At 41.0% G+C, this 27,323-nt stretch overlaps 1 protein-coding gene and 1 long non-coding RNA gene across 2 annotated transcripts; one reads left to right on the top strand and one right to left on the bottom strand.

The window, feature by feature from the left end:
- The first annotated feature begins 146 nt into the window (after nucleotides 1–146).
- CEP89 (centrosomal protein 89) lies at nucleotides 147–16,988 on the top strand. The gene is made up of 19 exons (XM_054078555.1): nucleotides 147–283; nucleotides 1,829–1,935; nucleotides 3,156–3,311; nucleotides 3,907–4,099; nucleotides 4,665–4,770; nucleotides 5,342–5,370; nucleotides 5,583–5,637; nucleotides 6,158–6,376; nucleotides 6,750–6,892; nucleotides 7,254–7,304; nucleotides 8,141–8,224; nucleotides 9,118–9,225; nucleotides 10,082–10,193; nucleotides 10,400–10,580; nucleotides 10,988–11,155; nucleotides 11,821–11,962; nucleotides 12,551–12,640; nucleotides 14,665–14,834; nucleotides 16,749–16,988. The coding sequence occupies exons 1-19, from the start codon at nucleotides 245–247 to the stop codon at nucleotides 16,984–16,986; spliced, it is 2,391 nt and encodes a 796-aa protein (XP_053934530.1). The 5' UTR covers nucleotides 147–244; the 3' UTR covers nucleotides 16,987–16,988.
- On the bottom strand, nucleotides 14,841–26,750 carry LOC128853470 (uncharacterized). Its single transcript, XR_008452008.1, has 3 exons — nucleotides 26,670–26,750; nucleotides 24,742–24,842; nucleotides 14,841–15,136 (listed from the first exon to the last, which is right to left on the bottom strand). It is a non-coding gene; the product is annotated as an uncharacterized LOC128853470 (long non-coding RNA).
- Between the last annotated feature and the right edge of the window lie 573 nt (nucleotides 26,751–27,323).

Raw genomic sequence — 27,323 nt, 5'->3', positions numbered from 1 at the left:
CCTGAGGAAAGGCCCCGCCCCCTGGGGAAAGGCCCCGCCTCGGAGCGCGGGAGCCCATTGGGGAGGAGGCGGGGCCGTTGCTAGGGGCGGGGCCGAGCCGAGCGCGGGTTGGCGGCGCGCGGCCCGCCCCGAGCCGCAGCCAATGGGCGGTGCTGTTGCTGCCGGCGCTTCGCGACGGGGCCGCGTCCGCAGCGCACCGCGGGGAGGCGGAGGGCGAGGCCGGGTCGGGTCCCTCCGTGCAGCCATGGCGCTCCGCTTCAGGAGGGGCCGCGGCGGCGCCTTCGTGAGTATCGGGGACCCGGGGAGCGGGTCTGGAGGTGCGGGGGTAGTGAGAGACTGGAGCAGCTCCGCCGTGGGGGGGCTGGGAGAGCTGGGGGGGTTCAGCCCGGAGAAGAGAAGGGTCTGGGAGACCTTAGAGCAGCTTCCAGCGCTGGAAGGGGCTGCAGGAAGGGCGGGGAGGGGCTCTGGGTCAGGGGGCGCAGGGACAGGGTGAGGGGGAACGGTTTTCAGCTGAAGGAGGGGAAGAGTGAGATGAGATGTTGGGGAGCGGCCTTCTCCTGTGAGGGTGCGGAGGCCCCGGCTCGGGGTGCCCTGAGGAGCTGTGCCGCCCCATCCTTGCAGGGGGTTAAAACAGACGGGTGGATGAGCTGCTCGGGGGGGAATCAGTGGTGGACGGGTACAGTTGCATTCAGTGGTCTCAAAGGGCTTTGTCGAACAAACGATTCTATGATTCTACGATTTTATTCACTTAAAGCTGTTGACTATAGATGTCTTACTATGACTGCCAAGGAGCGGAGGTGGGGTGAAAGGATGCTGTGATCCCACAGTAAAACAACAATGGAAAATCAATATTTTATTTTCATTTCTACCGTTTCCCTGGGCAGCCTCTGCCGGTGGCTGAGAACCTTTTCCGTGAAGAATTTTTTCCTGATGTCTAATGTAAACCTCCCCTGGCACAACTTGAGGCCGTTCCCTCTCATCCTGTCCCTTGGCAGAAGAGCCCAGCACCCACCTCACTACAACCTCCTTTCAGGCAGTTGTAGACAGCAATGAGGTCTCCACTTGGCCTCCTGTTCTCTAGGCTAAACAACCCCAGTTCCCACAGCCGCCTCTCATAACACCTTTTCTCCAGACCCTTCTCCGCTCTGTTCCCCTTCTCATGCTCCAGCCCATCACTGTCCTTCCTGGAGTGAGAGGCCCAAAACTGAGAAAATGGTGCAAGCCAGACAGAATTCCAGAGCTGCAGCCTGGAAGGCACCTTGGCAAGATAAAGCAGAGTGAAAAGACAGGCTTTGTAATGTGCCATTCAGTTATTTGATGTGGCTTCCTGCAAATCCAGAAATATTTCCCAGTTCACTTGTTCATTATCCTGGTGAAAACAATAAAGAATAAATGCAAATATATATATATATATCTCTCTAGCAAAAATAGCAGAAACTTGGCCTGTTTCACTCCATTAGAAAGTAACATCTGTCTGCAGGTGATGGGTGATTGAGGTGATCTCCTTGTTTCTTGTATACATACAGGAAAAAACCCAAACTTGAGTAAGTTAAAATTGTGGTTTTGTGGATTGTGATATCGTAGGTGGAGAGCCTCCATTCATGGGCCTTATGTAAACTCCATTTCTAACCTTCATTAGCAGCTGTTCAGACATTTTAAAAAGTTAAATGTGGAACCATTTCAAGTCTTCTTTTTTCATTAATTGCATGTAATTCTTCTTCCTTTTTGTATTATTTTGCGTTGTTATTTTTTTGCATGTTCAATTCTGTGTTTTCTTCATTGTGATCCTTAAAATCATTGTCAACTAATTTTATTTTAAATTGTTTAGAAACACATAGCTCATGGCCTGGTCCCTGCCGCTACCATAGCTCCTAAACCTGCAGTTCCCCGCACCCCTCCCCCTCGTAGTCCAAACCCTTCTCCAGAAAGGCCCAGGTAGGTCTTGAGTTTGGTTTTTTTTTTCACTTCATCAACTGCAATAGCATGATTAGAAGAATTGCATGTCCTTGCTGCAGTATTGACATAAACCTTTTCATAAGTAGAATGTATTTTTATTTAGGGCGGTTCTGTTCTTTGAACTTTAGTGATACCTATTTTTCTCCTACTCCTAAACACGATAAATAATTAGGACAACGACCATTATGAATACGTATCTGATTATAAATCATTTCCTTCTTGTAAATCTGAGTCAGTTAAAGATAAATAGGCCATTTTTAATATGGCTGCTGCACTAGAGTAGCAGTTCAGGTACTGTGAGTAGGAAATTTTTACTCATCTGGAAAGAATAAATTAAATGTTACTAACATGCCATTTTATTGCACGTTAAAAAAAACAGGGACTTTAAAAACTGGCACATAAGACCATGTTGGATTGGATCAGAATTAACTACATAGGCAAGTTATATAAAGAGAAAATACAAATTTATTTTTCTTTTCATTTGTAGTTTCTCACAGTTTTTGTTTTCTCTATGCTTAGTTCTATTCTGGTTATTTTCTGTGGTCTTTCTGGTGTCTGTAACATTCCAACTTCATCCCTCGTTCATTTCTTCCTTTTTGACCTCCAGTTGTTGTCATTCCTGTTACAATCCTGATGGTTTCTCTCCTTTTATCTTTGTTCCTACTTGTATTTCACTTTTCATCTTGCCCTTCTCTGTACTCCACAGCATCCCACAAACAGGCATTTCCATTTACTTAGGCTTGCCCTAGTTTGTGATGTGTCAGCGTTCATAAACAGCTTCAGAGTCATCAGTAAAAGGTTAAGGGTAGGGAATAATGGAAACTAGGAGACAAAATACTAAAACACGGAACACTTTTTCAACACAATGCCAGGTAGTATTGTTGCAGCTAAAGTGAATGCTAAATACTGTAAATTATCAATATTAATGTAGAGAATTAACTCAGTATATTCCATGATTTTCATGCATGTGATTTGGGAAAACTGATAGGTATCGTACTTTACTCTTAGATATTTGCGTTACAATAGCTTGCCCAGTTTTGTGCTTTATTTCAGGAGTTAGTCTCTTAGCACTTTTGGTGGTGTTTGTGCTTATTAACTGTTAAGATTTTGCTTTGCTTAAATAGTGAACACGTTTTGCAATGGGAAAAAAGATAGAAGACATCAACATTGTTTCTTTGCTTTATTCTGTTTTCTTCCAGGTCGGCTCTAGCAGCAGCCATCCTTGCAACAACACTAACAGGGCGCACTGTTGCTATTCCTCAGCCTCGGCAGCGTTCTCTTTCTGAAAGTGATTCCACTGATGTGGAACAAGAATGTTTGGAACCATATGCAACAGTCACAGAGCTCAGGATAGGGTAGTGTATGCTTTCTGGTTTGGTATCTTATATTAGAAATAGAGTCTGTCAGTGGTACAGTTTTACCAAAGAGTTACAGCAAATTCCTGCTGGTGCAGCTACTTACTTTTTCTGACCAGATCATAAATGGGGTCTGAAGTGTCTGCAGTTCTTCTGCCATTTCTCATAAAGTAATGTCACACATGCTGGGTTCGGAGAGGAAGATTGTGCAGCCGTCGCAAGGAAAACCATATGTCATTTCTGCCAAATGACCATCAATTATACAGTTAACCACTGAGGAGTCTATGGAATTACATGTCAGATATTGCCTTTGTGCTAAATAACTCTTTCAGACTCTTTCTTTCGGTAGAATTAGCAACCGCCTATTGCTAATCTGGCATTTTCTTTAAGAGAGAGAAGAAAATGTAGCTCCAGTGTTAATCACCTATTTTAAAGTACACGCATAGGGTAGATTCCTTGTCGCAGGCTTAGGTGTCTGTCAGCTATCTGGACTTGTTGTGTATCTTGTGAGACTGATGGTTCTACTTTAACAGTTTTTGTTTTTTTCGAAAAGTAAGCAACACTGAAACAGGTTTAAACCCCTTTCTGTTTGCAGGCCCAACTGGAAACTTGATGGTAGTGACAGATCTGTACAGTCCCTGGAGCTATCAGGCGATTATGGTGAAGATGAAGAAGTGGATACCTATCTTTCAGATAAAGAGGCAGAATCCAGCTGTCAGAGTAATGAGAAAAGGGGAGAAGGCTTTAGCACCAATGCTATTTATGCTGTTCCCTGCAAAAATAAAAAGGTAAGATTTTCAGATGCATTTATTCCTTTGCCATGTTTTAATATTGTAATGCAAATATTAAACATTTCTAAGGTAAGAAATCAGAAAACAGCCCTAGGTGAAGAAAGAGCAGTCAGTGAGAGGAGGAGAGGGGAAAAAAAGTGAGTAAGTCAATCACATGGGATTCTGGTATGTGATGAACAAAGGAAAACCAGAGAAAACAATGTGGTGTGATATAGTTGATAAATGGTTGATCATTTATTAAGAGCAAGTTTGGGTACAACACAGCAAACAAGCAAATGTAGGATAGTTTCCTAGACTCTTGTGACCGATGGAGGTGATGGGGAATACTTGCCCTGTCTACTAGATGGCTGTCAGAGTTTCCTACCTCCTGGTGATCATTGTAAGGTTCAGATTTTACTTATACAGAGCCCTAGACAAAGAAAAAAATTATGTCATATCATTTATTATCTTACAATTCCAAACGCTACTGGGGTGTCTGCACTAAAGGTTTCACACAGACACCAAGATGTGGGCTATTTTATCAGTGTTACGATTTAGATAAGCCTGTCTTATTTTTATATAGGAAGAGTTTCCACCATCTCCTAATACTAATGCTGACAAGAAGGTGGCGCCTTCTCCTGAAGATGAGTTTCAGGGGCTGGTGGATGAGCCAAACGTGCAAACGGAAGGTAAATAAATTTATTTTTCAGTCAAAATGGCATTCCTTTTAATACCATTACAAGGGAAAAATAAATTTGTTCTTTTTCTTGGATAAAAAAATGCTATGTCTCAAAACCAGCAATTAATCAAGTGGTGTGGTGACAGGATTATTTATCCTTTCTAGAGAAGTTGTATCATTGTTGCCATCTTTTAAGAGTGAGTCTTAAAATTGTACATCAGGTCACAGAGGAAGTTTCTGACAGAGCAGAGAGTTGAACATGATCATCAGTCTCAGGTTATCACCTGAGCTCTGAATTGTTAAGTAATTTAATCAGATATGGGATGTTCGGTTCATAACTGGACCTGTCATTAAGCTGCCTACTTGTAACAACAGAATATTGTAGAGAAAAAAAATGTGACAAGAGAGCAAGACCAACCTGCACAGGAGTTTTAATACATAATTATCTTGTCCTTTATTTTAAAATCAGGAAAACAGGACATGAGGATTTGATCAAGAGCTGCAAAATGCAGTTATAAATTTCTGGACTTAGAAAATATGTTCATTTTTAATTGACTAAAAGATCTGTTTTTCTTTAACAGAAGACCAACATCCTGGCTTGAATTTAAAGGTAAGACTTAGTTGGAGGTTAATTTGTGATGCATTTTGGAATTCTATGATTCTGTATATTGTCAGTAGTGAATCCAACCTTGAATTCTATTGATATGAAAAAAACCTGCTTCACGAGTTCTGTTTCTTAACTTCTCTGACAGTGCTGCTGCTCGGAGTACTGCAGGAAGGATAACTGGTAGAGCACATTGTCTCTTTTCATTTTTCTGCTAGGAAGAAAAATCATTAGCTGAAAGTCTGATACGTGAAAAGCCTCCACCATCCCCAGGTACTGTGGATTTTTCTATGTCTTTACTACAAATCTTCACCTTCACAATGTGCATATGTATATAAAAATACATTTTCTTGCTTGTATTCTCTAAGCCTAATTGGTGTGGGAAAAGTATTTCTGCTGTACAGGAGATAAGAAAGTTCTGAGTAGTCTGTGATATGTATATAAACGGTGACAAGCCTATGCAGGGCACGTACACTTTGCTTCCTGCAGGGGTTATTTCTGCCTCACCTCTCTCATCACACGAGCTAAAGACAGGGAGATCTGCCGACACTTTCTTTGCCGACACTTTGTTTTTGGTGTCTGAGAGAAGAGATGGGAACTCGCAGCCACTCCACTGTATAGCTCTCTTTCCAAATCCACTTTTTTCATTCTCACTGACCTTGTCTTCTTGGAGCTGATTTATGTCTTATAAAGTATCAGTCATACGTAATGCCGATAATAGAAAAAATGGATTATAATTTGCTGAAACTCAGGGCTGACTGTCATTTAAATACATTGTATTATGGTATTACAGATGTGTCTGTTCGGGCCAGGCAAGCACGGGAAAAACTGACTAAAGAAAAGTTCAGGGAACTAAAACAAGAAAACTGGTCTCTGAGCAAGGCTTACCAGGCTATGGTCCAGCAATTTGAGGGACTAAAGCAGCAAATGGAAGAGCAGCAATCAAAGCTGAAAAGACTAGAACAAGAAAACAGAAAACTTAAAGAAGCTGCGGAGAAGTCCTGTAGCGAAGGTAGGAGAAACATATAAGCTATACTGTAGTTATCTTGCTTGATTTTTCTTATTTCTTACCACCTATTCCTGCAGTAGTAGGTTTCCACTCACTGATGTGAGCAAGTGTCTATGCAGAAGTAGTTTCCAAACAGTATTTTCTGCATTTATAGAAATTTTGTCAAGGAATACTTACATGATCATGAAAAAAATTACTCAGTTGCTTGAAATTTTATGCTTTTTTGTTAGTAGTTTTTCATAGGATTATTCCATTACAATATTCTGAGAGTTCTCCTACAATTCTTACTGAGATTTTTTTCCTTATACTCAACAAATTGTTGTGAACATTTCTTGAATTTTGATTTGACTTTCTTCTTGGATTTCTGCTTTAATAGAGGTGGCTGCAGAATTACTTTCGCTCAGACAACAAGCACAAGAACTGGTAGATGAAAATGATTCTTTGAAAATGACGGTTCATCGTTTAAATGTAGAATTAAGTCGCTATCAAACTAAATTCAGGCCATTGTCCCAAGAAGAGGTGAGAATCTTAGTTATAAAGGCAGTTTAATGAAAGGACAGAGGGACGTTTCAGTTCAATCTTTGAAGTTTTAAGACTGTTTATTCCAAATTTGCCACAAGGTCTACAAATAGCAGAGGCTTTTTCTGAATTTTAAAGTAAGCATTTATCGTTAGGTATAACTTTAAGTTCAACTTTTCCTATATTAGTAAAATATTGAACTTTGCTTGGTTCTGACTTGGTTCAGTGTGTGTTATGTATGCAACACATGTAAATAGAAACATGAGCTTGTTTGGGGTAATAGTTGTGACTGTAGTGGACAGCGTTTGGTGCTTAAAAAAGCAGGAAATAATGTCATTATCTTTTTAAAAATCTACCTTAGCATTTAAAACTGAAAAGTTTACCCATGGAAGGACCACCACCCCCCTGGCTGGTAAGTAAAATAGTAATTTCACTTATCTGTTCATTCCTTTCTAAGTAAAGTAGTAGAATTTGTTTACTGGAACCAAAATATTCAGGATGTTATTTAGTCACTCTGAACAATCACACACTATATGGTTCTTGCATAAAAAGATGTAGGGCAGAGCTTTGCAATGAACGTGTGCAGCTCCAGTTGGATTTATAGTAAGCTACAATCTGCAGACAATCACCAACCTTGAACTACTGAATGCAAATTAAGTAGAAGTACCATTCCCCTGAGTATCATAAATACCATCTTCACTTAGATTGTCTAGACCTTAAATTTTCATTCCTCGTCATTCAGAACTATACAGAAATAGGAAAGTCCTCCTTCAGCTCTGTCTTTCTATAATTTCCAAGAATCACATATGTATGTCTTTAGCTTTAAAGATGCAGATTTGAGAATGTAAAAATACCTTTCCACTACTAATGAATCTGGGCTAAATTGTATTATTATTAACTGTATTCACTGAAGTGTTTCAGTCTGGTTTTGTATTCATTTGCATCCATGCTGTGCTGTGTTAGACATGGTGATAAGTAATAGCTGCTTTTCAGTGAAGTGTGCAAGTACAGCACTCAGCCTTGTCCTTCCCAAAGTTTGCAGCTCAAGCAGTGCTCTTAGGTGCTTGTGCAGCATCACTTGGTGTACAGTGGTCTGTGCTTGTGTACGTCCTCTGCTTTTGTCTGCAAAACGTAGATCAAAACCCTTTACAGCTTTTAAAATCAGCACTGTATAGCAGGAGAAGTAGTATAAAATATGAGGTTATGGTTTATAGTCGACTTACACGGATTGATTTTTTTCTTTTTAAGTTGGATATGAAGTATTTGTCACCTCTTCTGTTGGCGTATGAGGACAGAATAAGAGAAAAAGAAGATTTAAACCTTGAACAAGAGGCAAGTTGCCATTTAAAGAAAATATACTTCTGCTCTAAAGAAGTAAATTACTGACATTTTTGATAAATCTGTTTAAAAAGCTTTACTTATTTTTCCATGCAGAATTATTGCGCTGTCTCATCCTCCTTGGCTTGCTTGGTTTTGTCAGCCTGTTTGGATGTAGAAGCAGGTGCTACACTGAGATGTACAAGAATTGTGCTCTCTGAATGGAGTAAACCCTAAACACAGTCAGTGGTGGAAAGAACTTACTATTGCCATTCCTTATGGGGATTCAGTGCCCTGTATAACTACTCTTCCCATTACAGGCCTGTGGATTTGGTGGTTGAAGAATACTTATTTCTAGTTACCTAAGGAGTGGCTGCTCTTTTTGCTCTTTAGAAGCACTTTTTCACTGACTGAATCCTTGGAAAAGAGTGATTTGCCTCTAGCAGAACTGCCACAGATTTCCAAAATAATTTATTTCCTTCAAAAAATTGAGCCATAAAATGAGCAGAAAACTCATATTACTGTAAATTCACTGTACTGTCCTGCCTTATTCAAATTTCTGTCATTCTTACTGAAAACGTGTTGTATCCTCTAGTAATTTCCAGAATTCAGGTTTTTTAAATCCATATTTTCAGGATCTACAGCTTAATTCAAATTACACTTCGAGGAAGTGTGACACAATTTAAATATCTATATTATTTTTAACCAAATATTACTAGATTGATGAAGCAATTTAGAAGTTATGTTTGCACATCTGAATTAAAGCTGAATGGGCAGTGAGATAATACGCTGTAACAGAAGAATTAGAAGGCACACAGGCATATGTATTTATAAAAGTTTTTGTCAATGTAAAAATTAAAACAACATTTGCCTGTAAAGAATTTTACGTGAAGTCCTTTGTCTTCCAGGAGGAAATGAAGAATTTTAAAGTACGAGTTGAAGAGCTGGTGAAGGAGAATGAACACCTGCATGAGCAATTAAGTAAAAACAACTTCATTACCCATACGGAATGGCAAGTCATATTATTAATAATTAATTTCAAAGCTACTTGTTATTTTGCTCATTGCATGCAAACTTTAAGATTACAGATCAGTGGAACAGCACAGCTGTCTCCCAGCCATCTGGCACCATCGAGTAGCTTTAATTCTGTCATATGTGAAGAGCTTGAGAGAGCTGGGCCTGTTTCTCCTGGAGGGGAGAAGGCTCCGAGGGATCTTCTCACTGTCTATAAATGCCTGAACGGAAGGTGTCAGGACAGAGCCAGGCTCTTCTCTCCAAGCTCTTCTCCCTGTTGCCCTGTCCCAGGACAAGAGGGTGGGGATCACAAACTGTAACAACACAGGAGGTTCCCTTTGAAGATAAGCAAAGTGTTTCTTTGTGAGCACTGCAGCAAGCTGTCAAGAGAGGTTGTGGAGTCTCTCCATCCCTAGAGATATTCCAAAGCCATCAGGACATGGTCCTGGGCAGCTGGTTTTAGGTGCCCCTGCTTGAGCAGGGGTTAGGACCAGATGACCTCCAGAGGCCACTTCCAACCCCAACCATTCTGTGATGCTACAATTCTAATATATACATCCATATTTTCCCTTCTTTCTGTAGGGAATTTTTGCTTCAGTTTGTCAAAGATTTCAAACATTGTTTAAAATCACTTCCTTATTGAGTGTTGTGAGTTCGCATCTCTAATAAGCTTACCTGGGGTTCTGGCATTGCTTTCAATAAGGGGTTTTAATTTTCTTTCAATATTATTTTAATATATTGCTCAAATGTGATTTTATGAGTTCAGGCTGCTGGAAGTCAGTTGTGGGGTTTTTTTTTTGGACATAAGTTAATATTAGCGTTACATTTGATTTATAAGCTGGTTGTTCTTGCAGGCAGCAGCTGCAAACTCAGGCCAAGCTGGTCTTGGAAGAAAACGGATTGTTGATGGAGCAACTTGAAATTCAACAAGCTAAAACGAAAGACAGCCACAGGCAACACGTTCAAAAAGGTAGAGTGCTTGAGCTACTAGTCATTTGAACTACGCCAAAGATGGTACTGCAGGGTTGGGTTTTTGTGGTTTTTTTTTGTTTTGGGATATTTTTGCAATTTTCTATATACCTACAAAGCATCACTGAACACAAGTAACATTACTAGGTGATAGAATTAATTCTGCTGTACCCAGGTTTGTTTTGTTGTCTTTTTTTCTCCCAAAAGCTTCAAAATTGACTAAACAGATCATAATCTTAGAAGATAAGAAACAGAGTCAAGACAAAGAGATAGCAGAGTACCAGAAGCAGTTGGAAGCTTTGCGTTCTACTTGTGAGGACCTGAAAGCCAAACTGGATAGCAGAATAGCAGCGGAGGAGCACTTTGCTTTGGTGAACGATTTAAAAAGGTATGAGTTTGTGTGGTGTACAGAGAAACAATTCTGCACAGAGGATCATGAAAGTTTCTGTTTCTCAGTAGGTGCCTTCCTGAGAAGTTCTCAGACCTTCTCTTTTGGCATTGCTAGTAATGCTTTTGAAAAAAAGTAGGAAAAGAATACATTTGGACTATAAAGGATATTTTTATAATTTAAATTCTATTTCAAGTGCAGTCAGGATGAATTATTTGAATAATTTTGTTTGTATTATACTTCATTCATGATTTGTCATGAGATTGCAATACCTCTCTGATGTCACCACTGCACACTAAGCATTGTCAAGGTATCTTTTTCATACTTCCAACATGGGTGCTTTGCCATAACTGAGGATTTTAGTGAAGCAGGTCTATACCTGACGCCTATTCTCTATGCTGTTGCAGCCATTTACAACAGGAGCAGGAGAAAAAGCGCTGTGAGGTGGAAGAGCTGATGGGAAAGATGGCATCACTGCAGGCTCAAAACAAGAAACTGCTTTTGGAGAAAAATAACTTCATGGCTGACAACAAGATCCTGGAAACAGAGATGGAAACAACACAAAAGACAAACAGGTCACATCACGTTCTCATTTTCTTATGTAGAGATATGTATCATTTAAAAATAACAGCAGAAGTATCTGTAAAAAAAAGTATTCTTTGTAACCCCACAAGGTGTAATTTCTACCTATTACAGAAAGAACATGTTTCCTAAACACATTTTGTCACATTTAAAGGTCTGGTTGCAAAGTAACTTGTGAAGCTTTATATTTTTTTCATGCACACTTCTCTGTGTTTGCATCCAAATTAAGAATATGTCTTTAGTGCTAGTGGTTAGCTCTAGCAATTAGTCATTTGGGTACTCACCTGAAAGAGTATTGCCCTCTTTGCAGACCTTCTCATGCACCTGCGTGGTTCAAAGTTGGGCTCACAATACTTTAAAAAGTAAAAACAATACGATTGTTTTATTTCTTAGGAGATATGCGCCTGTAGCCATTGCACAAATTTTTCTTTAGAATCGCTGTTACTGCTGTTACTCACACAACATATTGGAAAGAAAAACAGCCCCAGTGAGAAATGATACTTTCAGCGTTGCAAATATTTTGAACTAATACATCCTTAACAGTGTTTTTGATTGCTTGAGACTTGTACAAATTGGTCTGCATGCGCAATGCAAGTTATTTTAATGCCATTACTAATTCCTTATCTCAAGATTTTCCTTTTTTTTGTCCATTTTATAGGAGATTAAAGAAGAAAATAGGTCTATTGAAACAGCAGTTGGAGGAAGCAGTGGATAAAGAACTTGCAGCCCATCACTATCTAACAAACCTTATTGGTGTGGTAGAGAAGATCGCTCAGGAACGGGATCAACTTATGTTTCTGGTAATTATCTTTAAACAATTAATAAGAGTTAATTGATATTTTACAAAATTATCCTACTAGAACAATTTATTGTTAATTTACATTATCAAAAAAGCAAACTATCATTTCAGTTTCAGGATTTAGCTATTTAAGTAGACTTTTGCAAATAGGACAGGAGCAGTGAAAGATTTTCTAGAAGAATGGTTAGAAGCAACTACCCTGATTTCTGGAGGTAACATAATTAGCCTTAACTTGCATCACAATTAGGGTCTGCGGTGGTTTATATAAAGCTTAAAAAGTCTTTTAATCTGATTTTAGAGATTGGCTTTAATTGTTGAAGCTACACATCTTGAGAAATAGCACGGTATCGGTAGCTATGATCCTTTTAGAATAAAAGCGTTTCAAGGTATTGTTTTGCTAGTGTGATAGTATTTACAGTCAATTATTAATTAGCCATTATTAGAATAATTTTCAGGATTCTTTTTCCATCTTGGTTCCTCAGACTATTGGAGCTCAGACCAGAAGAGCTTAGTCTCCTCAGTGTATGTATTTTGTCTGCCCTGTCTGAAGTAATGGTTACACTGAGTTACGTGCACTATATGTTTGCAGGCCAAATGCTTGGAAAACGAGAACCATGGTGTTCTCAACAAAATAGTAGAAGGCAGTCTGCGCTTAGGAAGGCTGGAAGAAAAAGTTAAGGTAAGCACTATTTCTAAGCTAAATATTATGTAAATGTTTTGGGGGTTAATGAGAAAAGTCAGTAGTCTGTCTGTGTCTGCTTTTATGAATGACTTATTATTTTATAAAGAGTTTTTAGAAAACAAAACAGATCATTGTTATAATTTTCACAACTTGTCTTTTTCAGTGTCTGACCATCTCCCTAATTAGAGAATACATTGTAGGTTACCTTTACAACTGTCTGCAAAAACACAAAGCATAGCGTGCAATTGCAGTAGAACAGCATTCAGGGTGAAATAACATTTGAAACTTTAATGTCTTAACATCTTCGGTGTTACAGTAATTGCTTTTACTGTAAACTTGAAAAAGGAAGGAGAAGAATTGCTATTTTCTACTAAGTTAAGTTTACCCAAAATCAGCAGTCTCCATACATTGCACTTCTACGTGGCTGCTCCTGCATCACATAACACAAACACACACCGCTATGTTAACGGAGACCAATTCCTTCTGTACTTCCCTTGTAAGGATCAAAACAGCCCAGGAATTGGCAACAAAGAAAATAAACCTAGTCGTGCAGATGTAAAGAGAGAGCAGCAAGCTGAAAAATGAGATTACGCGCTTCCTACTTAGGTGATGAGTTAGGTTAGAGGTCTCATTAGCCTGATTATATCAGCTGGAGGAGCACCACTCAGTGGGTTTCAAAAGCACAAACTGGATGACTGCCCTGTATGTTGAGTTACAGGATAAATCCTCTCGAGGTATTTAGGTGTAATCTGTCTCCCATGATAATAGTACTTAAAATGCTTTTATTTTCTGAAAAGGTGATATGACTATCAGTAATGTGAGCATTACACTATTTCTTATCTTAGAAGGGGGTGTTTTGCATTGGCCTTAAGCCATCCTCAGGTATTTCAGCAGGATACAAGATAAGAAAGTGATGTCCTATGAATTGGAGCATAGTGTTATGATGAGAGAAAAGCTTCTAGCCTACAGGTCTGAGTTACTTAAAAGTGCCTGCAACATGGCCTGACCTGGCCTGGCTTCCACAGGCAAGTACGGAGCAGTCCAGGCTCTCTTCACCCATCCTGCTGAAGTTCTGCTCAGAGAGCTTATGCACTTCAAATAGTTTAATAGTTATAATCAGTCATAGGAGTGTGGTCGGAATGGTGTATCCCTCAAATCTAGTTCCATGCCCTAATCATTAGATCAGAAAATGGTGCACTTTAGCCCTTTGTGCCCCTTTGATTTTGCAACCATTCTGCACGTGATACAGCTCCAGTTGGCAAACGAGGAGCAGGCATGCCGAGGCAGCGATGGGGTACGTAGGAGCCACAGGCCCGAGCCATCTCGGGCAGAGTGCAACTGCAGGCACAGACCTCCCATGGGCTTGGATCATCAGTGACCACTAGAGAAAAAATGGATTGTGCCAGTACCGTTGGCTGCTTTCTTTATCAGCCTTTTCTGTGTTAAAAGAGGGGAAGTTCTAGTGCTCTGAAATAATTACAGGCACCTGCCCTAAAGAGAGAGTTTCAGGTTCCATGTCCAGAGCTGGAGGAGCCATTTCCTTGCAGAGGTGAAAGGTGTTCTCCTGAGCTCTGCTTTTCCTCTGTGCTAGGTCGGAGCAGCCTGTGCTCAGGAGGAACATGTATACCTCCACCCTCCCTCAGCATCACAAGCACAAGCACCTACCTCTGCATTTTGAAGACCTCTCTGGGAATCTAAAGACTTCAGGGTTGTGACTAGTTAATCTGCAGGCTTCTAATCCTTTTGTTAGAACTAAGGGAAGAGCTAGGAAAAAAAAAATGCATGGAAGTATCCACTGTTCACACTGGTTTTATAAGCAAAACAAAGTACAATACCTTCAAATTAACAAGTAGGTCAAAAAAACTCATAATCCAACCTGCCTGACACATTTCAGCAAGGCAGCGCTGATGCAAAAGATTAAACTGCAAGTTAGTATATCTTTAGCTCGCTCTTTTGTTGGTAGTGAGGTGTCTGTAGTTCTCCTATAATCATATTTTTCCTGTTCTCTGTAACTCTTACAGGTATATAAAAAGAAAGCAGCTGGGAAGCTTGGAGATATCAGTCTCAAAATGACTGAGCAGGAGAAGGAATTTGCTGGGAAGACTGCTCAGTACCAGCAAGAAGTGAAGCAGCTGCAGCGCCTGCTGCAAGACAAGCAGGAAACCCTGGATGAAGTGCTGCAGCAGAAGAGGTAAGACAGTGGTGGGCGGAAGCAATCCATTTGGTTTGAGGGGGAAAAAAAGGTCAGGCAGGCAACTGCCCCCAGCTGCCAGCTCTGGCCTTGCATCAGAGCCTCACATGGAAAATTCTGGGTGTCTGTTCTCACTTGTGTTTTAGCTATACTGAAAAAGCTGGAACATCCCTCTTGATTCCATTCTTCCCAGCTCCAAAAAACACTTTGCAGGAGGAATTTATTCTGGATGACTACTTCTGTTCTCAAGACTTCTTAAGAAGACTATCAGTCTCAGCCTAGTCTTCAGTGATTTGGGAGGCCTGTAAATAATCAAGATAGATGTTAATTATTTAATAGCACCTTCTACCAAAGGCTGAACACTTCCTTCTCCGCACTCCTCAGCAGCTTTCAGAATAGGAAGAAATTAAGGGAATCTATGAGTATGCATGTGATGGGCTTCCTTTTGAATCTGCCTTAAAGTTCTGTTAATAAGTGACACAAACTGGCTACAGACGGAATAAAAAAAAAAGAGAATTTGACAGATCGATACAAGATTATATGACTGTCAGCGTTGAACTATCCTTCTAATATAGACTTCTTGAAAGGTATTTTCCCCTCTGATTGTGATAAGGTTCATAGCATATTCACATTGTCAGCATACAGGAGAAAGGTTTTACAGCTGAGGAGAGGTAATTAAGCAGTCACTTTGCAAATCATCTCTGCTGTTGTGTAGCAATAGATTTCAAGACCATGGAAGAACAGGGTGTGGTATTATCTACATTATATCAGCACAGACCCTCTCCCAGTGCTATTAAGCAGGTGTGAGTAGCTGGGAACTGTAGGGTGAACATCCCAGTTCAGTATTTCTACTATTCTACATTTCTCTGGAAGTGGTTATTTAGGATTACAAAAGTACCTTTTGCACCTTTGGGCTCATGTTAAAATTTCTTATTAGCAGAGAACAGTGAGTTAAAGAGGTTTTCTTCAGTGTAGGATAGAATATAGTTCAAAGTCCCATAATATGGATCATTGAAAATTTCCCTTTCTAGCCCCAAAGTAGGTGAGATGATGTAACATAGCCATCTCAAACTGTTGATTACGCTTTCCATACAGAAGTTATACTAAATAATTTTTTCCTTTTCAGTCTCAATTACCTTCTGTAAGCACAGAAAATTAATACTTGCAACTAAGGCCCAAGAAGCAAGACCTTTACCTGGAACTACAACACTGTAGTCCATTTAACAGTGTGATGGTGAGGAAAAGTGGTTTATGGGAACAGGCACAAGATAAACCTCACCAGGAGATGTCTTGTTTATTAGAGTATAATATAGTGAACACAACTCTAAAAGTAACAACTAATTTTTATGTTCATCTTTCAAGCTGTGTTTTGGTTCATCTCAGCAGCCACTTTAATAACTATATTAAAAAATCTAGATTAAAAAAATGAGATGTCACCGAGAAGTCAGCTGAATTCTACACTGATCTAATAAAGAAGACATTTTTATTCTTATAAAACAAAATCAATACAACCAGCTAACACAGGCTGATAGTGCTCATATAAAGCCTATAAAGTGATTTCCTCGTGTTCCTTTATCCATCTCAAGTACTGTGGTAATATAAAGTAGTTTACCAAGGTAGATCCAAACATCTACGTAGCCTGTTACACCTATCTGCGAGAAAGTGAACAGATATTTTGGTAATCCCAGAGCCGATTTGTAGCCCAGAAAACTATCTAGCTGGTAATGTTTCCATTCAAAATATCTGTATAAACACCTAAGGTAAATACATACAATAAATATATTGTATATTAGATTATCTAATCAGCTTCAGGTATCTACCTACAGGCAGTTTAATACCTGCTTAGCCACACACTGGATTATGGACTCCTGAAAAGTGTTGCTAACGTTAAGATTTCTCTTCATTTTTTTCTAGGAAAGTGGAAGGGGAACTTGAAACCATTTGGGAATCCACATCCAAAGAAAACAGGAGAATGAGAGAGCTCTTACATAAATCCCTGGGGAAGAACAACTTCTGGAATACCATCACAGATTACGAGCCACATTTCGATGAAAGCTCCCAGAAGGACCTGTTTTACGGGCATGATTTTAGCTATTGTGATGTGAAACCTTTATCCTCTACTAAAAATGAAATTCAACAAGAATCTCAGTGAGAAGAATAAAGATGTGTTACGCATCTCATCTGAGAAAGAGAAGTCAGTGCCTTCATTTGATTTTTTTCAATATCACAAGATGCAGTAGAACATTTACCCTCTTCAAAATGACAACAGCCCATTCTCCAGCTGTACCATAGCATAAATCTAGCCTGAAACATGACTTTTGTTTTTTGAAGGAAAGGCTATTCCTTGATAAGGCAAAATGTGGTACAGATCTACATTAACATAAGAAGACAAGTAGCCAGTTAATAAGATAAACAATTAGTGAGCTTGGCCTTCTAGCACAGACACATGCCAAAAAGCAAGAGAGCAGCAAGACAGAAAGCCTCCAGTATGGTAAATCATATGCCTGTATTATAGGTGTTCTAATTAAAAGGACAAATTTCAATAAATTCTCCCCAAATCACCACATATAGACAGAGAATGATCAAAGCTGAGAAAAGTGTCTTGTGGTTGTTGCTGAGGCATGTTGACTCCCAAGATGCAAGGATGTCCTTATTGTCTGCCAAGAAAATATCAGATTGTCTGCAAAGAACGTTCTCTCCAGGACAGAGTGGGATTTGACTGTGAAGCAGCCAAGCCAGCCTCCTCCTCCTGTCATGGGTGGTGCCCGGAGGGCCCAACTACCTACCCAGTTGCTACCGGAGCCCCGGGGTCAGCAAGCTTCTCCCACCTTTTTGCCAAGGGGACAGGATGCCAGCAGAGGATGCCCCCCTCCTACAGGTTGTCTTCTCATTCCACTTCAAAGTCAGTAGCTTCAGAAGCCACTTGTTTTTTCCCCAGGAGCATTCTCTGCAGCAGTGCCAGCCTTTGCTTTCATAACGCTGCTTTTTCACAGTAGTGCACATCTGCGGTGCAACAGCACATACGGGTATGAAGGGACTTGATTTTGGACTTACGGACAATTTGTGGGGTCAGCTTTTTGCTTTTGCTTCATTTCCTTAACAAAACTTGAACGGTACCAGAAAACTGTAATTCAAAACTTGTAACTATGTTAGCTGTACATTAGAAGTAACGAAAAATCTCATTTGCTTTAGCCAAAGCTAACGAAAAGAGCAGAAACCCAAAAAGAATATATACAGTTTGTGTCTAAAAAGCTTCCTGCTTTCCTGAGGTGCTTTCCTTCAGGGCAAAGCCAGGGAGCAGCAGAACAGGGTTATGTAGGAGGGATGGGGAGCCACCTCCATCACCCCCTGATTTTCAGCGCTGTTTTTTAAGCCAGTTTCTGCACTACAGGGAAAAGCCAAGGACTCTACAAACTCTCAAAGCACTTGCCAAATCTTTGTGCCCTCCAGTTCCACCCTGATGAGGGAAAACACCAAGGTAGCCAAGTCAAATAGACAGGAGTTCCACCAGCAGTGGGATTTTAACATGTACTTCAATGACTTCCCTTTGCGGGGAATCAAGCGAGTGCAACAACCTCACCAGCTGACCTGGATAAGCCTTCAGTGTTCTGCAGCAGGACTCTGACAAACCCAGCACTGTGATCTATGGTTAACGACAGGTACGTCTTCCAAGTCCTTCGTTCTCCTGGCTTTTCCAATTTGTTTATTTCAGGACTTGGTGACTCGCAGTAACAATCAATACATCAGAAGCCCTTTTTAAGCAGTCTTAAATAACATGATATGAAGTGTCTGGTGGGGATTTTTGGGGAGGGTAGGGAGGGGCTGGGCTGTTCTGAACCTGTGTCCTGCCTGCATTCCATGTGAGAAAATGCTTGTGAAATGGAAGGGTGAGTCCCATACAGACTGTACAGACATGCACACTCCCCTCATTCCCATGCAAGCTCAAATGTATGTTGACAGCGATCCCAAAGGAACAGCAAAAACACACAGCCCTACCCGCATTGCTTTCCGTGGTTTGGAAGGCAGGTTTTGAAAATGAACTATTTTATGTCATATTTTTCAAGATAACATCTTGTATGCAAATACAACCTTGGAACGGCAGATGTTAAATGATTTACGTAGTCTTCTCTCTTTCTAATTGCCCTTTTAAATAGATTAAGATAAACAACCTCACAGGAAAAAAACTGTCATTTTGGTAATGGCTCAGGAAGAGAAGTGAGATTCTCAAAACGCTCGGTATTGGCTTAACTGTTCTGCCATTTCACAAAACTGAATGTCCTAGAATTCCCCTGCTGCCACTCTTGCTTCCCATTCTCACAGTTCTCACTTTAGAGCGGGTTTGAACGCTTGGTCCAAAGGACAGCACCCTGGCAGCCAAGCTCTACCTTCAGAAATGCCACACTTGCTTTTTCATTTGCATATCATTAAAACATTATGTTAAACTTTAAATGAGCTAACATTTAATCACATCCCTGGGAGATTAGCCATACTCAGTTTGCAAGACAATCAAGAAAACATGATGTCCCATGGATGAAAGCATCCTTTCTTAGGGCTCAGGACCACTTTTTGTTGCACAGCAAAAAATGCCATTAAAGGGTATTTTAAATCTCAGGGTACACATCGCCCATTAGACATTCCTGGACAGTAAAATCCTGGAAATGTTTCAAATCAACAAATGCAAACACACTTGCAGGGGTGTCAAGTATTGTACAGACAGAATTAATGATTAGCCAGGTGCTTCTCTCTGATTCCTTCTGACAGTCAGAAGAGAAACTGATTTTTCTATTTCCTGAACAGCTAAAAAGGACTGGTTTTCCCTTAAGTCTCTTTCTGATGAAAGATAAAGCTTAGGCTCTGGATGGTTTTCCTCTTGCGCTAAACCTCCTGGTTTTAGTATGTTTCTATGTGCAAAATGTACATGAAATAATGTTTACTGCAGACCACTGACTTTAGGATTAAAAAAAGCAAAGTACAGGCATTGCATATATAAATATTCTTGTTTAAGTGGGTTAGGTTAGAATGTGGAAAACAAAGCTTTTTATTGTTTATTACTACCGACTACCATCATGCAAGCATGAGAGCCATCCTTTTGAATGAACAGCCAGCTCTCTCTTCCGGTATCAGTTTCTCACTGCAGCTTAATTCCTAGAGATGCAGCCCATGAGGCAACATTTGAACACCGGCACAGCACAGGCAGGGAGGGAGATGCCCACGCTGGGCAGCCTGGCCGAACTTCATGTTCCCGTCACGTAAGCGTGACACACACAGTGCTCCTGAAACACGCTTGGCTTCACCAGAAGAGCAGGAGCAACGGGCAGGTTAAAGCAAGGGGTATCAGGCAAATAAGGCTGGGCAACAGCTGCATCCCACTGCGTGTGAAATACCAGGGACAGCCTGTGATGGGCAGTTCTGGCTCAGCCACTGAGGGCTGCGCAAGAAGTGACCGGGCAAGGCAACATTGCATGCTTTTATCTCAGCCATCAGCTCCAGCCGCCCTCCGGAGCTGTGCTACCCCAGCTCAGGCAGCTCTGCCGCAGCCCACTGAGCCCAGAAGTGAGCAGGGCACGTTAGGACAGGACTTGAACCAATAAAACCAGTTGCTGGCACACGTTCTTCCCTTTAAAACAATATCACATTGCTGTAAGAGAACAGTGTCACACAGACCAATCTAAATCACTCTAAAGTTTAATTAAGGATTAATTCTGCTCCGAAGACCAAAGGTGAAAGGGCATTACTTTCACTATAAAGATGAATGTGAATTTTTCCACCTTCACCATGTATCAGTTTGTGTGTGCAAGCATTCTGAACACTACTAAATACTTGCCAGTTCTCCCCACTGGTCACACGACTTCAATCATCTTGCAATCCCGAGCAGAAGCACACAGGCTTATTTCTCAGCTTTTGGTATGAAAATTATATTTTAGCCTATATAATCTAAAATAATGCAGTCAAAAGGACAGGGGATCAAGACAGCACTAAAAAAAGTAGTTGAAAACTACTTCTTATACCCTGCGTTTTAGTAATGTACTAAGGATAGCTCCATAAGCATACAGAACTAGTTCTAACTCAAACTGTTCAGCACAGACACAAGAACTAGAGCTGCCTTGTATTTAGCCAGTATAAACAATTCTGCATTAGCCTAACTTAAACCCCACATCTATCAGAGAACACTTCGGCCAAGGGAGATATGTTTCACAGCGCTGCACTCGCCAAGGACCAGATGCAGCCTTTTACCATCACTGCAGATATTTTTTTCTGATAAAAAAGCTGACTAGAAGCAGTGAAAAGAGCTCCTGCCTGCTGAGAATAAACCTGCACGTCCCTACCAATGGGAAACAGGCATTTTCATGATGTTGAACTGCATGGCTGATAAGATACCAAATCAGGAGCAATCAATATTTGATGGCTTTGATGTTGTACAGTGCCTAAACAACAGGACTCTACTCTGACTTAGGGGTTACTGTTACCCTGCTTTAAGATCCATGAACTGTAACCACAATCATTTTCAGAAGTAGCAGGAGTTCAGCTCTTGTTCAAACTTAGTATTTAAAGCTTCGGTTGTCAGAGAAGTTGTCCTCACAGTTTGTGATCCTTCTGAATGGACATTATGACAATGTCATAAATCATTAAATGGTCTTTAAGATCAAAGCCATCGGCTCCAGCACACCGAGCTCCTCTTTAGAATAGGGCACGCTTTGCAGATACGAACAGCCCCAGAACTGAGTCCTGGGACAAACAAGACCACGAGACAGCCAATGATCCTACAGCACGTTGCCAGATTATCTCTGGCGGAAACTCCTGAGAAACACAGTGTTACAGATCTCTCACAAATGTGTGAGAACCAAGGGAGATATAAAGCTTGTAATCGTTCTTCACTCCTCTGTTAACACCAAGGATGAAAATAAATTACTTAAGTAACCTTTGAACTAAGCCACACTAAGTAATGGGATGAAGTTCATGGAAGAAAATAGCATCAGGAACAAGTACCAAAGGTGTGACTTGAGCTGTGAAACAACTGCCTTCCACAATCCAGAATCCAGGAGCAAGAGGCTACTGAGCTTAGGTCACACAGCTCCATGCAGAACTCCTTACCTAAAGTGCTACCATGTGCTCTGTGGCATTACAAGGATATTGCAAACCTTCAAAGCTTGGCCCTCCTGCAGCAATGGGAGAGACAAACAAAGGTCTGCTGCTCTCTCTCTGCTGGCCAGATAAGCAGGAATGCAAAGCTCGCAGGGTGTCTTCTACACACAATAACTAAGGAACCACAAAAGCATTTCATGATCCTGTTATGTCTGTGGAGCTGGTGCGTTTGTTCTGAGTTCTCTCCCATGCTTGGTGCAGCTCTCGGCACCCTACAGAAAATCTAGGATTGTGGAAAAACACCCCTATAGGTGGATTTACTGGGCCACTGCTGGCAGGTGCTGGCTGGGTCTCTCATTAAAGATATGTAATGAAGGAATCCTCCGAATCCTGCCGTGGGAGGTGCCATCTGTGACTGCCAGGCACTGCAGCACTACACAGACACACACACAGCAGAACACCCTTCCCATGTGCAAAGGTAACAATGTTTATGCATCTTTAAAGTGCTGAAATGAAGAATTAACTGCCCTCTTCCAAGTAAATAATCACCTTGTATTTTGAAACAAGTTCCAAACACGCTCAAGTGTGAATGTGTTGGAATTTTGCATAATAAAATAAAAGAGCTTGGTTCATACAGAGGTATTGAAAGAAACCGCGCCTTAAAACCCAGACCTTAATGAGACTTTTAAAAATGTTACTTTGCCTGGTTTTGTAGATACTGTATTGACTATGGACACTATTCTCAAGAAATTATTTGACTGTTCTATTCTACAAAACCTCTCTCCATGCCAGTTTAACTCGTTTCTGTTCCCCACCTGCTCCAAGACTATCTTAGCTTGACTGCTGCTGACCGAGCCCTCCAATTCCTATGTCCTGCACCATCCTGCCGGGCACAGCAGCTTCCAGTTTGCAAATGGAACCAGTGAGGTATTTGCAGCTTCCTTCCTCAGAACAACGTAGGAGCACAGAGCATTCTTCGTTTCGTATCAAGAAACTGAGAAAACAATTCAGAGTTTGTGGCACTGGCCAGGCACAGCTCTTCCATTGCAGAGAGCTCTGAGCACTCATCCTACTCTACAAATCTAATGTAAATAAATATGGTAAATATTCTACAGCGTCAGCCAGCTCGAATCTAGAAGAAGAGATGCACATTGCAGGCTTCAGACCTCTAAAAATGTAGTTTTTTAGCAAGATCTCCAGATTTTTTTAGCTCTGATTTTTTTTTCCACTACTACCACCTGGTAATGCCTCCTTGAGGAAACACCAGAGGAACTGATGAATTTTGAACTCAAAAGAGAGATCAAAGTGAGATGCTGTTCCTTAACGGAGAAGAAGTGGAGCTGGATGTGTATTGGATAAATCACTAATTCTGATCTGGCTCTGAAACACTGTTAAAAACGTAGGCTCTGAAAAAGGAACAATTCATAGAATCATTGAATGGGTTGGGCTGGAAGAGGCGTTAGAGATCATCCAGTTCCACCCCCCTGCCATGCATAGGGACACCTCTAATTTTCTTCAGAGGCCATTAAAACTCCTCTAGAATATCCTGAAGAAGAGACTCCTTGATTTTTGTGGTCTTGGGGACAGAACAGTGGCATTTTCAAGTTCACAAGGAGTCTCTGAACATCTGTGCTTAAAAAAACACAACACAAAACATCTGTGTCTTACTGAAAAATGTGCACTATACAGGCAGGTCCAGTGCAAAACCTTCAGCAAAGATCTTTTCAACAGTCTTATTTATCACAGTGGCAGCACAAACCACACTGTAACCAGGAACTCAGTAAGGGAAAAATGCAGGTATTTCAAAACCACCTCATCAGGAGCTCGAGAGCCATCTGGTCTTTCCTACTGACAAGACTCAAAGCCCTCACAATGCAGTCACACAACCAGGCATCGATACAGTGTGCAAAAAGGCCTGCTTTCTCCTCTCCAGGACGCTGGCAATTAGAATTAAAATGCATTTAGGGCCAACAATAGTGAGACTCCTTCCTACCTGTTAGAGGTAGGATTCGAAGCAAGTGCAAGCAAACGGACAAGGTCCTCCCATGAAAATTAAGTTCCCTGTTAGGTAGCAAGGTGCAAAAGGAAAGTTCCCATCAGAGATAGTGCTAAGCTCCAACTAAAACCTGCAGGTTTGAACCATCCTTACCATTTGCTTAAGTATTGGTCAAAGCAGAACTGGTGCATTACTGCAAGCAGTAAATACCAAGCCTAACAAACATTAACCTTTATTATTAGTGACTAATGACAATAAACGGAGTATTTATAGACTGTGCCCTTGCTATTTCCTGAATTAAAGTTGAAAATTACTTTTTATGATTTAATTAGTAAATAGCATTTGAAAAGGTTCAAACTACGCTGTTAGCCAGGACCAGCCCACAGAGTGTTTGCTGCTGCAGCCCCTTGGAATTTGAACTTTTTGATCTCATCTATGTATACATTGGAGAGGGAAGGAGTCTTCCCATGGCTGTAAAATGCCATTTCTCTTGTCTGTGAGGAAAATCCCAATGGAATCCTTGAACTCAATGTTTATTTTTCCCTTAAATGGCTGAGGAAAAGAGGGATTGCTGGTAAACTTGTGCATCCTTTAACAAGCTTATAGCATCTCAAGATTAACCCCTAAGCCAAAACCAGACAATAAATACAGATACTTTTCCATTTCTGTAAGCAAACAGAGGCTCATTAAGGTCACATCATGGGCAGGGATTTCAGACACCTATTGAAAGGTGGGAATGCTCCAAATACACATTCCAGGCTGACTAAAGAGACTGGTTGCTCAGGCAAGAACTCCAGCAAGGTATTTTCAGAGCTGCTTTGACATTACCTTAAAAAACAGATGAGTGTGTAGATTTGATGCACGAAGAGACATCTGAGACCATCACAAGCTGTGCAGAACATCCATCCGTCCAGGAATTCAGATATTATCTACAAAGATAAAAAATTCCTAAGCAAAATTTTACTTAATATGGAGCTAAAGAGAGCATACTTTGTTTTCTTTTAATCTTTGCTTTATTGGTTGGGAGATTCCAGGGTAGTGATGATGTGAAAGGTGTGTCTGCTTCATTTTCAAGGACAATGTTAGCTCTGCAATATGATTCCCCCCCTTCTTTTCTCTTTCCATGTTTGTTATTTCAGTTGTCTCTGTGGTACATCAGGAAAAACACAGCAATGAGAAGAAGGTTCTAAATCTTAATTTCCAAATTAACAGCTACAGAGAACACAGAAGTGCTTTACATAATATCAGATCCCAAAGGAGGCAGCTGCAATTGATGGACATTAAAACTTTATTTAACCAACATCACAATTACCATGAAAAATACTTTAAAGTCCTTGTAGAAGATGCGGAAAAATGAATAAGTTGATGATATCTGGCTTTTCATAGGCTTTCAGGAAAACTGTAATTTTAACTCACTTTATTCTCTTTATCTGTAGAGAAAAAAGCACTTTTGTCCAATTCTTGTTCAAAAGGCAGTTTTTGAACAAGAAGTTAAGAATGTAAGAGCTTCTCTTGAGGCTTAACCTTATCTCAGTGAGAATTAAACAAAACAAACCAAAAAAAAACGAAAAACAAAACAAAGGAAAAAGTAAGACACAGAGTCGAAACGCCAGCGCTTTGGCCGTGTTTCCAGCACTGCCGTTACAGTGCAGTCCCAGCCTTGGGGAGAGCCCCTCGCAGCACGGTGCCTCACCACCACAGAGCACAGCAAAGATCAACCCGTGTCAGTCTCTGCCACCTTTTCTCAGAGTCCATTTGTAGTCATAGATTTACACCAGCATCACACAGCACGGGAATTCCTGGTGCTCAGGCCTACCTGCTCCAACAAGAAGGTTGAGGGAAACAACTGTCAGACCATCCGAGGCTACAGCTTTGTTGATACCTGGGTCTAACAGCTTGGTCTTATTTCCAATCCTGTGACCTTATTCAGGAGGTGTTATCTTCGCCCGATAACATATCTCACAGCAGTGACTTAACACCACTGCAGCTTTTTCTCAGCTAAATCTATTGTTAAAAGGTGAACCTCGGCTCAAGTCAGAGCAGGTTGATCAGGACCTGCTGGTTTGGGTGTAGAGGAAAGGAGATGCACAACCGCATCACTTAGTACTTAGTACTTAGGGACATGGTTTAGGGAGTGTTAGGAACGGTTGGACTCGATGATCCAATGGGTCCTTTCCAACCTTGTGATTCTGTGATTCTGTGATTCTGTGATCACCAAAACAATGAACCTGATTCAGGGTTTTCTCAAGAATGTTAGGGATGGCCAACCAGAAGGAAGGAAGGAAGCGTTTCGGATAACAATCCCTCTTTTCCTGGATACGCAACTGGAGAGAAATAGAGAATGGCTTTTTTTTCCACTAAAGCCAGATTTTTAAACATTTACAAACCCCTGAACTTCATTGGAGCTGCAAACGAGGCGATCACTCTGCTGCCTCCAGGCAATGAGAAGCACAGGAAACACTTCTGTTCACACTTCTCTACCTTCCTGAGATAAAAACATCAACTGTTTTTTCAGGATGCAACTAACATCTGGACAGATGTTTTTAATGCACCCATAAAAAGACAATTACTCGAGATTATCTTTCCAAAGCATTTCTAAATCAGAAATTGCTCGATATAAATGCATCAAAACAGACTCTCCAAATCACAGCTCACTCTCACTATGGAATATACTCCTTAGGTACTGGACAAACATTCCGTCAAATGGAACAAAGGCTTTTTTTCTTAAAGATAAACTAATTGGACTATTGGTTTACCTGTGGTTCTTATCTCAAAGCTTCTTGGCTGAGAATGGGTTTAATGATTACCGTTTATAACCTCTGTACTTAAGCTGCTGCTGCTTCTGCGCGTTCTGCTTTCAGCCATGGACGCGCATTGCGGTCTGACCAGCTGGTGAATCTAACGGGAGAAACATAGAAACACACGATACGACGATTCCTGGACCCCATTAACACCAAACGAATACAATTAGGTAAGTGAAAGTAGAAATTGCTAAAAGACAATGATTCCCTTCCCAGGAAAGTGATTGTGCCCCAAAGCACTGGGGAGGCCGCACCTCAAATCCTGGGTTCGATTTTGGGCCCCTCGCTACAAGAAGGACATTGAGGGTCTGGAGCGCATCCAGAGAAGGGGAATGGAGCTGGGGAAGGGTCTGGGCCCAGGGATTCTGGGATGCAGCTGAGGGACCCGGGGCTGTTTAACCTGGAGGAGAGGAGGCTGAAGGGAGACCTCATCGCTGTCTGCAGCTCCCAGAAAGGAGGTTGTGGTGAAGTGGGTTCTGGTCTTTTCCCAAGTAACAAGTGAAATGGCCTCAAATTGTGCCAAGGGAAGTTCAGATCAGACATCAGGAAAAATTGCTTCATGGAAAGGGTTCTCAAGCCCTGGCAGAGGCTGCCCAGGGAGGTGGTGGA

This window comes from Cuculus canorus, chromosome 13 (assembly GCF_017976375.1).
Source record: "Cuculus canorus isolate bCucCan1 chromosome 13, bCucCan1.pri, whole genome shotgun sequence".
NCBI lineage: Eukaryota > Metazoa > Chordata > Aves > Cuculiformes > Cuculidae > Cuculus > Cuculus canorus.
The sequence above is the reverse complement of the archived record's forward strand: the minus strand, read 5'-3'. Positions and strand labels throughout refer to the sequence as shown.